Source organism: Mya arenaria, chromosome 7 (assembly GCF_026914265.1).
Source record: "Mya arenaria isolate MELC-2E11 chromosome 7, ASM2691426v1".
NCBI classification, from domain to species: domain Eukaryota; kingdom Metazoa; phylum Mollusca; class Bivalvia; order Myida; family Myidae; genus Mya; species Mya arenaria.
In genome coordinates this window covers 22,893,462-22,906,637 of record NC_069128.1, presented here as the reverse complement: position 1 = coordinate 22,906,637, position 13,176 = coordinate 22,893,462, and the positions used below count along the sequence as shown (strand labels likewise).

Genomic DNA, 13,176 nt, shown 5'->3' with positions numbered 1-13,176 from the left:
ATAGTTTGAATTCCCATCCAGGTGTTTCAGGCAGATTTGCAAGTAATACAATCGTTGAAGAAGCTAATATGCATGATACAATTAAATTTTATTGCTGTCTATTAAAAAAAGCACAACAATAATATTCTGTAGTAAAATTTACGCTTATGAAAACAGAATCAAAGGAGAAGAATAATTGTCCTTTAAGTGGCTTCAAACATGTAGCCTAGGCTTTAAGATATATGAAAATGTGTTATAGGCTGCAGGCAACTAACTTAATTAACATTACGCTAAGTAAGCCTATTCCATTACGTTGGCAAGGTTTTGAAATGAATTATGTTCATTCGTGTCTTAACCACGGTTTCGAGAAATTTAAAAATGAAATTTCAGGACCACTATGATGTCACTTCTTCACCTCTCTATAACATTAAATATGTCCCCTGACCAGTATTATTTTCGAGGTCATGTATGTAGGATAATGACGGAGGTGATGCAGTTACAGTTAACCTATTATTTAAGATACACGCAATTTCTTACATATTTAACGAACAACTGTATATACCTTCACACGATTTGTTATCTGCCCTGAGTTTGCCATAACTACACGCGCATGTAGCAGCCACAGCATCAGGCATTGCAAAACACAAATGCTCACAGCCTCCGTTGTTTATTAAACATGGACTCGAACCTACAAACCCATAGTTAAACAGACTAAAGTCACAATATCAATAGTAAACTGCGTGTTTGTTATTACAAATGAACTAAGCAAAAATGTTCGTAGCGTCTGTTGTTGAATAAACACGGACTCGAACATACAAACGCATAGTTAAACAGGCAACAGTCACAGAATCAACAGTTAATAACGTATATGTCATTACAAATGGACTAAGCAAACCGTTCGTAGCCACTGTTGGTAAGTTAACATGGACTCTAACCTACGAACGCATAATAAAACATACTTAAGTCACAATTTTTTTTTATAGACGTGTATGTCGATATGCATAAACAAGGCACAAATGTTGCAGCCCCCGTTGTTTAGTTCAATACGTGTAGAAAAAAATTAACATAAAGACGAGTGTACATGTAATCTGAAATAGATCACTTCGAAAGAAAAAACACATACATTGTATGTTGATAGCTGTTTTGATTCGAGGTGACTCGTTTATTAACATCAATTTTAATTCAAATATTATAAACTTCTCTGAGGCCAGTTTCAATAAAGGATTTTAATCGTAGAAACTTTGGATTTATATTGAATAGTGTACATACCATTGGGTTGTTTGGACTGATGGAATACTTTAATCGACCCCAGCGTTCCGACTTCATTGAGTCCACTTCGTAAAACCTTTAGATATGTGTCTTGTGTCAAATTGTTATCAGCCTTATATATTGAATTATTTTGTCCACTTGCCCAAAATATTGAAGACCGATAAACGTCGATGCCAAGCGGATCGATAACGCCTCCGTACCCTATCGTATTGCTTGTCCCATCGTATGAAGCTTTCTAGGAATTGGTATTGTTATTATAAAAGAAGGTGAAAAGCATTTATTTACAAATATAATAAAATAAAAATCGTAATGTAACTCATTTAAAACCAATTTATCGCCATCATTGAAAGTACTCAATTAAAGCTTCACTCTCAGAGATTGAACTTTTTTTTATTTTTGTCTTGGAACGAGCCGATTTTTGCGAAAATCCATAGAAACGAGTTATATAAGGCTGCTGACAAAAAATTAGATCGCATCTTTCTATGTTTAAGTTCAAAAAATGATGTTTTATGCGTAAAACATTAATTTTCGAACAGAAATATGAAATTCTGCGATCTGATCTTTTTCCAGCAGTCTTATATCAGTGGTTTGCAGATATTTACGCAAATCTCTGCTCATTCCAAGACAAAAATTTAAAACGTTGTCAAAACGGTTAATCTGTGAGAGAGCAGCTCTAAATATGTCAACGCTGTTAGTACAATACAACATTGATCGATACTGACTTATGTCCACGTCCACGTACGCGCTATTAGGTACTCATCTAATCAGGACATACTAAGGGGTTGAATGATCTCCGAACAAAACATTTAAATACACATATAGCAACAATTCACACGTAAATACATGTATTATATACAGTCGTCTAAAACCAATCATAAAAGAGATTACCATAATTTCTCCGGTCATCGAGTCGGACCAAAATATATTATTCGTTACTATATCAACCACAAGCGACGTCGGTCTGTTTGATCGCAAAGATGCCAGGTTCTGCTGCCCGGATCCATCTAGATTGCTTCTACATAGAGAAGGCGTCTGGCCAGCATCAAGCCAGTACAAATACCTTAGAGACGACCAAATATGATGTTTAAATATCAATTAACGTATCAATTAAGTTATGTGTTTAAGGTATGTGTTTTTTGTTGAAACTACCATGCCATTGAATAGATTATTTAGGTATACGATACACAGTAGTGATTGAGGATGTCTAGTGACGTCATACTATGTGGGTGTCATTTGAACAGGTATAAAGTGGGAATATGTTATATAGTTACGCAGCATAAGTTTCAACCATGCTTTTCTAGATTTGTAACACAGTAACATGCTACAGACAGATTATAATGTTTTTTGGTATAAACTTAACAAAAAGTATTCAGCAATGAAACCCTTTTAAATAAAACACTTGTATAGCACCATAAATTAAAACATACCGTTCATCACCATTTTTTTAAAAGGACAGGCATTTTCGTACAAGAATTTCAATCCAAACCAAGCTCACATTTTAACTGTCAATTATTTTGGTCACACAACGCTTGTTTCATAATAGTTCGGATAACACGACAAGGTCATTACAACTGTTTTTTCACAAGCCGAATTAATTCAAAATCTACAAAAGGGGATACTTACAATCCTTTAAATCACGTAATTACATCATAAATCAAATTTAAATGGGGTACTATTTTGCCGTATAACGTCCTTTTAACATCGCCCAATAATACGAATACAGCCATATTAGAGGGGAATACGAACAAATGCGTATTGCGATATAAGTTCATGATGCGTTTATACTAAAGTAACATATATTCACCCTTGTGCAAGAACCCAATACCTTCATATAGAAATGGAAGTTCTTGTATAATTATACTGACCTTTTGAATGCAACTCCTTTCTTTGTAATTGATACATTAAGTAAAAAACTCCAGGAAACTCATCAAAGTAGTTCGTATACATGCAACATAACAGATTTTAAAAGTTGCCCTATTTCAAGTTTATTTTTAATTGTGAATAACAGGAAACTGTTCTACAAAAAAACCCTCTTGCATACAAATGAATAACCTTGCCGGTTTCACTTAAATGAAGAAGCGAAACAAGTCGAGTCAAGTCTTCTTAACACTCGCGTGACGCAAAGGGTATTTTGGTTGTCCGGTTAGCGCAGTGTTTAGTGCACTCGCTTCTCACCTAGGTGACACGGGTTCGATTCCCGGTCTGGGCACATGTGAGTTTGGTTTGTGGTCACCAAACCGGACAAGTGGGTTTTCTCCGGGTACTCCGGTTTCCCCCACAACACAAGGTTCTCGCGTAAAATCCTGCCAACGAAAGTGATTATTATAATGTTGTAATATTTTTTTCCCCAAAAGGTTGTTAAATATATAAGTTTAAAGTAAATTAAAGGGTATTCTTTCTTGTTCTAGATATGCCCTCGCTCAGATTAAAATCGTATTGTCATACACATTATACGTCAATAAATTTGTGGAGTCTATCCAGTCAGTGAGACTTTATCTGTTAGAGCGTTTTTGTATGTAAGAAAATAACAAAACAGGCATACGACCAAGAAACCTTACTAAATAGGTGTTATCCGGAATTCAGTGAGAAAGGTTTTTCCGCTAATTTGCATGTAGGTGCAAACACATTAAGACCAGATTGGTGTGGTGATCTATTCATATCAAAATTCATCTAATACATAAGGTCATAACGGTTAACCAAGTATTTGTACCTACAGATTAATAACATTACGGAGTAAATATATTAGCATTTACCTGAGATTAGGATTAACAGCCAGATGTAATGGACGTGATGTTTTGTTTTGAAAGATCGTCAGTCTATGACGTCCATCTAAACGGCTTACTTCAATCAAGGACTCAGACGTATATGCGTTGATAAAGTACATGTTCTCTGAAAGATTGAGCAATTATCATTTTATCATATATTTTTTTACACCCACATATAGAAAAATCTTAGCTTACATCTCCTGTACTTGCAAATACTTACAAAAGTTCAATTATTATAGGAAAGAAAACCAAATCACTGCATCAATTCGAATAAAAATTTAGACCTGAATAAATAGTACTACGCTGTACTCGCAATTGGTTACAAATAGATTCGCAGTATCATTAGGTTGCGGTATCATAAAAATCGCGACATATCAATAAAATAGCCTAATTCATTGTATCGGAATGACATTATAGCATTACTCATTATAACGGGATGAAACTATCGCGTTACTCATTATAACGGAATAAAAGTATCGCGGCTCACATTATAACGGAATGAAACTATCACGTTACTCATTATAACGGAATAAAAGTATCGCGGGTCACATTATAACGGAATAAAACTATCGCGGGTCAAATTATAATGGAATGAAACTATCGCGTTACTCATCATAACGGAATAAAAGTATCGCGGGTCACATTATAACGGAATGAAACTATCGCGATAATTATCATAGCAGTATGAAACTCTCGCGTTACACATTACAACGGGATGAAACTATCGCGGTATACATTATAACGGGGTGAAACTATCGCGGTACACATTATAACGGGATGAAACTATACCGGTACACATAATACCGGGATGAAACTATCGCGGTACACATTATAACGGGATGAAACTATACCGGTACACATAATAACGGGATGAAACTATCGCGGTACACATTATAACGGGATGAAACTATACCGGTACACATTATAACGGGATGAAACTATCGCGGTACTCATTAAAACGGAATGAAACTATCGCGGTACTCATTATAACGGGATGAAACTATCGCGGTACTCATTATAACGGGATGAAACTATCGCGGTAGTCATCATAAGGGGATGAAACTATCGCGGTACTCATAGTTACTGCATGAAACTATCGCGATACTCATAACATCTGCATTTAACTATCGCGGTACTCATTATAAGGAGACGAAACTATCGCGGTACTCATTATAACGGGATGAAACTATCGCGGTAGTCATCATAAGGGGATGAAACTATCGCGGTACTCATTATAAGGGGATAAAACTATCGCGATACTCATAGTTACTGCATGAAACTATCGCGATACTCATAACATCTGCATTTAACTATCGCGGTACTCATTATAAGGAGACGAAACTATCGCGATACTCATAGTTACTGCATGAAACTATCGCGGTACTCATAACAACTGCATGAAACTATCGCGGTACTCATTATAAGGAGACGAAACTATCGCGGTACTCATAGTTACTGCATGAAACTATCGCGGTACTCATAACAACTGCATGAAACTATCGCGGTACTCATTATAAGGAGACGAAACTATCGCGATACTCATAGTTACTGCATGAAACTATCGCGGTACTCATTATAAGGAGACGAAACTATCGCGGTACTCATAGTTACTGCATGAAACTATCGCGGTACTCATAACATCTGCATTTAACTATCGCGGTACTCATTATAAGGAGACGAAACTATCGCGATACTCATAGTTACTGCATGAAACTATCGCGGTACTCATAACAACTGCATGAAACTATCGCGGTACTCATTATAAGGAGACGAAACTATCGCGGTACTCATAGTTACTGCATGAAACTATCGCGGTACTCATAACATCTGCATTTAACTATCGCGGTACTCATTATAAGGAGACGAAACTATCGCGATACTCATAGTTACTGCATGAAACTATCGCGGTACTCATAACAACTGCATGAAACTATCGCGGTACTCATTATAAGGGGATGAAACTATCGCGGTACTCATAGTTACTGCATGAAACTATCGCGGTACTCATAACAACTGCATGAAACTATCGCGGTACTCATTATAAGGAGACGAAACTATCGCGGTACTCATTATAAGGGGATGAAACTATCGCGATACTCATAACAACTGCATGAAACTATCGCGGTACTCATTATAAGGGGATGAAACTATCGCGATACTCATAACAACTGCATGAAACTATCGCGGTACTCATAACAACTGCATGAAACTATCGCAGTACTCATAACAACTGCATGAAACTATCGCGGTACTCATTACAACTGCATGAAACTATCGCGGTACTCATTATAAGGGGATGAAACTATCGCGGTACTCATTATAAGGGGACGAAACTATCGCGGTACTCATTATAAGGGGACGAAACTATCGCGCTTCTTCTTGCAAAGAGATGAACATCGTGGATCTCAATATTACATGATGAAACTTTCACGGTACTCATTTAATCGTGATGAAAACCCCCCAGAGAACTTGATACAACGCGGTAAAATGGCTCCACTCATCTTAGTACCATGCCACAGTTCGTCCTTTTGCTGTGATTAACTCATCGATATATATTACCTGCTATCCAATCTATAGTCAAGTCCAGCAGCCCATCCTGTCCGATGGATCTATTTATAACGGGACCATACTCCGATCCGTTTGACATTACGCGATATATTCCGTGTCTGCTTTTTTCCAAGGGTAAAAGGCGTGCCTTACTTATCCAATATATATGTTTCCTTGCCACGTGGACGTCTATTTGCGTGATGTTATCTATCATAAAATACATTAGAATGCATTAAAATCGGTTCTAGTCAGATTTTAAAAACGTACAGCAATACAGCACAGATATGTGTCAGTTGTCAGTTGTACAATTTGACACAACGCTAGACGAAAAATGAAAATTGTTGTTTTTTTTCGACGAATATTATTTTCTTTTGATAGAGTGTGCACCGAAAAAAATTATTCCACCAGATAAAACAAAATTGATACATGATAACATATTCAATTGCCTAAAACTAACTGTACAATTACGTGCATCTGTATTAAATTGCAAAAGTGCGCTATATTCTTGATGACGTCAAGCCATTTGTGTAATGACATCATTGATATTCTATCCTAGCTCTATGTGCGCTGACTTTAGGGTAAGACAATAATTCGACAACCGCTTCAAAACAGCAAGCTTTCACACAGAAATGTCAACGAAAAGAGGACAAAACATGGCAAAAAATTAAATCAAACGCTTTGAAAAACAATTTGAAACCACGGCGATCTGAGAAGCTAGTTGGAGACATTTTAGATGAGTTAATATCATACCCAATGCTTTAGTGCGAAACGAAAGCAGAAGAAGCAATTATGATTAATCAAATCTCAACATCATTTAAATGGCAGGTTAAAAGCAAACATTTTAGTCTTATCATTAAAGACAATATACACTCGTGAACATGTATTATTTAACATATTATGTCTTTGACACGTAAAAAAATGAATTTATAAATCATTACTAAATCTATGTATTATTTATTTAAAAAGAGTAGCAATTCTCTGATAATTAGGATTATGTTGCGTCATACTTATAAACTAAATTGTTCATTTTCGATACTCAATTAAATTCAAAACGATCGCGTAATTTAAACTTCAAATATTCATTCTGTGATACCAAATGTATTTCAAAAGTATTTAGTAAATAACATTTGACACAACCTGTTACGCCGCAGTAGTACTGTACGGTTATGGTAACAATTGCACTTGATTGTTCTTAAGGTTAAGTGATAAGCGAACCTTGTGACATAAAAACATTTTAGTTTTTCAATATTGTATTAAGTCTCCTATAACTCTATTCTGAGTGGCAATGTACTCGTGGATTTGTATATTGTTAGTGATATGAACTGTATATTTAATGTACATTGCTGAGACGTTGATAAACTATAAAATATATCATTTTTGGAATAATGACATTACATTTGTACGGTAATACTAAGTCGCTCATTATTGGAATAATGGTAGCACTATAGTACGGTAATGCGTACAGTTGCTTTATTGTAATAATTGCAGTACTATAGTACAGCAATACTTAAACGCTCATTTTTGGAATAATGGTAGTATTATAGTACGGTAATGCCTACATTTCCTTTACTGGAATAATTGCAGCACTATTGTACGGTAATGCCTACATTTCCTTTACTGGAATAATTGCAGTACTATTGTACGGTAATGCCTACACTTCCTTTACTGGAGTAATTGCAGTACTACTGTACGGTAATGCCTACATTTCCTTTACTGGAATAATTGCAGCACTATTGTACGGTAATGCCTACATTTCCTTTACTGGAATAATTGCAGCACTATTGTACGGTAATGCCTACATTTCCTTTACTGGAATACTTGCAGCACTATTGTACGGTAATGCCTACATTTCTTTTACTGGAGTAATTGCAGTACTACTGTACGGTAATGCTTACAATTCCTTTACTGGAATACTTGCAGCACTATTGTACGGTAATGCCTACATTTCTTTTACTGGAGTAATTGCAGTACTATTGTACGGTAATGCTTACAATTCCTTTACTGGAATAATTGCAGTACTATTGTACGGTAATGCCTACATTTCCTTTACTGGAATACTTGCAGCACTATTGTACAGTAATGCCTACATTTCCTTTACTGGAATAATTGCAGCACTATTGTACGGTAATGCTTACAATTCCTTTACTGGAGTAATTGCAGTACTATTGTACGGTAATGCTTACAATTCCTTTACTGGAATACTTGCAGCACTATTGTACGGTAATGCCTACATTTCTTTTACTGGAGTAATTGCAGTACTATTGTACGGTAATGCTTACAATTTCTTTACTGGAGTAATTGCAGTACTATTGTACGGTAATGCTTACAATTCCTTTACTGGAATAATTGCAGTACTATTGTACGGTAATGCCTACATTTCCTTTACTGGAGTAATTGCAGTACTATTGTACAGTAATGCCTACAGCTGCTTTACTGGAATAATTGCAGCACTATTGTACGGTAATGCCTACATTTCCTTTCTGGAATAATTGCAGTACTATTGTACGGTAATGCTTACAATTCCTTTACTGGAATAATTGCAGTACTATTGTACAGTAATGCCTACATTTCCTTAACTGGAATAATTGCAGTACTATTGTACGGTAATGCCTACATTTCCTTTACTGGAATAATTGCAGCACTATTGTACGGTAATGCCTACATTTCCTTTACTGGAATACTTGCAGCACTATTGTACGGTAATGCCTACATTTCTTTTACTGGAGTAATTGCAGTACTATTGAACGGTAATGCCGACATTTCCTTTACTGGAATAATTGCAGCACTATTGTACGGTAATGCCTACATTTCCTTTACTGGAATAATTGCAGCACTATTGTACGGTAATGCCTACATTTCCTTATTGAAATAATTGCAATATAAGTGTACGGAAATGCCTACGTTTGCTCTTTATGTGAATAATGGCAGTGCTATAGTACGGTTATGCTTAAAGTCGATCTTTTTTTGGAATAATGTCAGTACTCTTGTAATGTGATGCTTATAGTTGCACTTAATTGGGGTTATTGCAGTACTATTGTACGGTATTACTTACAGTTGCACTTAATTGGGATAATTGCAATACTATTGTACGGTAATGCTCACAGTCGCTTTTCATTGAAATAATGGCAATACTATTGTACGGTAATGCCTACAGTCGCTCTTCAATGGAATAATGGCAATACTTATGTACAGTAATCATTACGGTCGCTCTTTATTGGAATAATTGCAGTACTTTTGTACGGTAATGCCTACATTTCCTTTACTGGAGTAATTGCATTACTATTGTACGGTAATGCCTACATTTCCTTTACTGGAATAATTGCAGTACTATTGTACGGTAATGACTACAGTTGCTTTACTGGAATAATTACAGTACTATTGTACGGTAATGCCGACATTTCCTTTACTGAAATAATTGCAGTACTATTGTACGGTTATGCCTACATTTCCTTTACTGGAATAATTGAAGCACTATTGTACGGCAAGGCCTACATTTCCTTTACTGGAGTAATTGCAGTACTATTGTACGGTAATGCCTACATTTCCTTTACTGGAGTAATTGCAGTACTATTGTACGGTAATGCCTACAGTTGCTTTACTGGAATAAGTGCAGCACTATTGTACGGTAATGCCGACATTTCCTTTACTGAAATAATTGCAGTACTATTGTACGGTTATGCCTACATTTCCTTTACTGGAATAATTGCAGCACTATTGTACGGTAATGCCTACATTTCCTTTACTGGAGTAATTGCAGTACTATTGTACGGTAATGCCTACATAACCTTTACTGGAATAATTGCAGCACTATTGTACGGTAATGCCTTCAGTTGCTTTACTGGAATAATTGCAGCACTATTGTACAGTAATGCCTACATTTCCTTATTGGAATAATTGCAATATTAGTGTACGAAAATGCCTACGTTTGCTCTTTATGTGAATAATGGCAGTGCTATAGTACGGTTATGCTTAAAATCGCTCTTTTTTGGAATAATGTCAGTACTCTTGTACTGTGATGCTTATAGTTGCACTTAATTGGGATTATTGCAGTACTATTGTACGGTATTACTTACAGTTGCACTTAATTGGGATAATTTCAATACTATTGTACGGTAATGCTTACAGTCGCTTTTCATTGAAATAATGGCAATACTATTGTACGGTAATGCCTATAGTCGCTCTTCAATGGAATAATGCAATACTAATGTACGGTAATTCTTACGGTCGCTCTTTATTGGAATAATGGCAATGCTCTTGTACGGTAATGCCTACAGTCGCGCTTCATTGGAAAAATGGCAATACTATTGTACGGTTATTCTTACAGTCGCTCTTTATTGGAATAATGGCAATACTATTGTACGGTATTTCTTACAGTCGCTCTTTATTGGAATAATGGCAATACTATTGTACGGCAATGCCAACAGTCGCTCTTCATTGGAATAATGGCAATACTATTATACGGTGATGCCTAAAGTCGCTCTTCATTGGAATAATGGCAATACTATTGTACGGTAATGCCAACAGTTGCTCTTCATTGGAATAATGGCAATACTTTTGTACGGTAATGCCAACAGTTGCTCTTCATTGGAATAATGGCAATACTATTGTACGGTAATGCCTACAATCGCTTTTTATTGGAATAATGGCAATACTATTGTACGGTAATGCCTACAGTCGCTCTTCATTGGAATAATGGCAATTCTATTGTACGGTAATGCCAACAGTTGCTCTTGGAATAATTGCTGTACTTTTGTACGGTAATACCTCCATTAGATAATGGCAATGTTATTGTACGGTTATGCTTACAGTTGCTCTTCATTAGATAACCGCAGAACTATTGTACGGTTATTCCTATAGTTGCTCTTCATTGAAATGATGGCAGTACTATTATACAGTTATGTCTATATTTGCTCTTATTTGAATAATGGCAGTGTATTATTGTACGGTAATGCCAACTGTTGCTCTTTATTGGAATATAAGCTGTACCTTCCTACGGTCATACCTACAGTGGCTCTTCAACATATAATGTCAATACTATTGTACGGTAATACCTACATTTGCTCTTCAATAGATAATGACAATACTATTGTACGGTAATACCTACATTTGCTCTTCAATAGATAATGACAATACTATTGTACGGTAATGCCTACACGTGCTCTTTATTAGAATAATGGTAGTATTGTTGTACGGAAATGCATACAGTTTCTCTTCATTGGAATAATGACAATACTTTTGTACGGAAATGCATACAGTTGCTTTATATTGAAATAATGGTAGAACTTTTGTACAGTCAAGTCTACGGTGGCTTTTTATTGGAATAATGGCAGTAATATTGTACTTTTGTACGGTATTCCCTACATTAGCTCTTTATTGGAAAAGTGACAGTACGTTTGTACAGTAGTGATTAAAGTCGCTGTGCGTTGGCAGTACTTTTGTTGAGTATAGGCTTTGATAATTGCAATAATATCTTGACTATTGTGGAGTTATACTTACATTCGCTTTTTATTGGAATTATGACATCATTGTGGTCATCACGGCCAAGGGAAAATCCTCGAAAGTGTGAAGTGAAAGAGACAAGCAGAAAGGAGTCGGTTTCCTTGCAAGAACCGTCTTCAGTGACAGTGTAGCCTATTCCACAGTCACATGACATGCTGGATGTACCGGTGTTGAGACAAAAGTGACTGCAGTTCGAATTGATGCATGGATTACTGGCTTGACCATCAACTGAAAATAAATTTATATCATATGTGTATTGTCAGCAATCCGTTAGGATTTCAATTTTGTCATGTCTCGAATTCATAACCCAGCGAACAATGCAATTTACCTGCCTGCATTTAAAAAATACCGCGAATTTGAATCTGAGGAATTAAATAAAAACACACTATGGCAGAAGTTATTCCAAATGTCTGTATGAAATATTAGTTAACTCCATAGGTGGATGCACACTTGAACGCGATTGCAAATTAAAAACAAAACAAAACAACAACAATAAAAACAAAGACAATCATTAAAACAATCGTGAACACAAACACATTCGATGTTCCTGACAAAAACCAGCTCAATATGTAATCACCTGTTTTGTTAATGTTGTAAATGGCTAAAGCTGTTATATCATGAACGTTGCTTTTTAATGTATAAACTTTGCGTCTTGATGCATGGACCAATTTAATAGAATGCTCGAATCGATCCGCGAAGTAAATTATTCCAGTGTCGAACACCATCGCGCGTGACGATGGAACGGAAGCAACCAAAACAGTAACACGCTTGGATGAAGCAGTCCACTTCATTATCTGAAAAACGAGATGCTACAATTATATTTCAACATTTGTTGTAAGTAACTCATTAAATTGCAGCTAAATTCATTTAAAAAACTTGAGGGATCACATATGTTCACAAGTATCACAACTCACTGTCGTTAATAAAGACAAATATTTTTTGTATTCTGCAAGTATGAAACATTAACAAGCCATGACTAAAAAGCAAACCAGCATGATATATTTCGTGATATGCATGACCACATTTGGTATCAATTACAGTTGTGAAGTGATAGTGATTTCTGGCCAGTGCTGAACAATTGTGTCACAGGAAAAGGCAGCTAGATAATTCAAATTGA

At 35.9% G+C, this 13,176-nt stretch overlaps 1 protein-coding gene across 3 annotated transcripts in view; it reads right to left on the bottom strand.

Moving 5' to 3' along the window:
• Nucleotides 1-13,176, bottom strand: part of LOC128240624 (low-density lipoprotein receptor-related protein 2-like) — a 145,934-nt gene that overhangs the window by 96,961 nt on the left and 35,797 nt on the right. For all 3 annotated transcript variants that reach the window (XM_052957329.1, XM_052957330.1, XM_052957331.1), the window contains exons 11-17: nt 12,637-12,853; nt 12,057-12,287; nt 6,573-6,767; nt 4,002-4,137; nt 2,137-2,308; nt 1,249-1,483; nt 542-667 (exon numbers count right to left, since the gene is read on the bottom strand). In XM_052957329.1, coding sequence (XP_052813289.1) covers nt 542-667; nt 1,249-1,483; nt 2,137-2,308; nt 4,002-4,137; nt 6,573-6,767; nt 12,057-12,287; nt 12,637-12,853 — 1,312 coding nt within the window. The remainder of the gene's footprint in view (nt 1-541; nt 668-1,248; nt 1,484-2,136; nt 2,309-4,001; nt 4,138-6,572; nt 6,768-12,056; nt 12,288-12,636; nt 12,854-13,176) is intronic.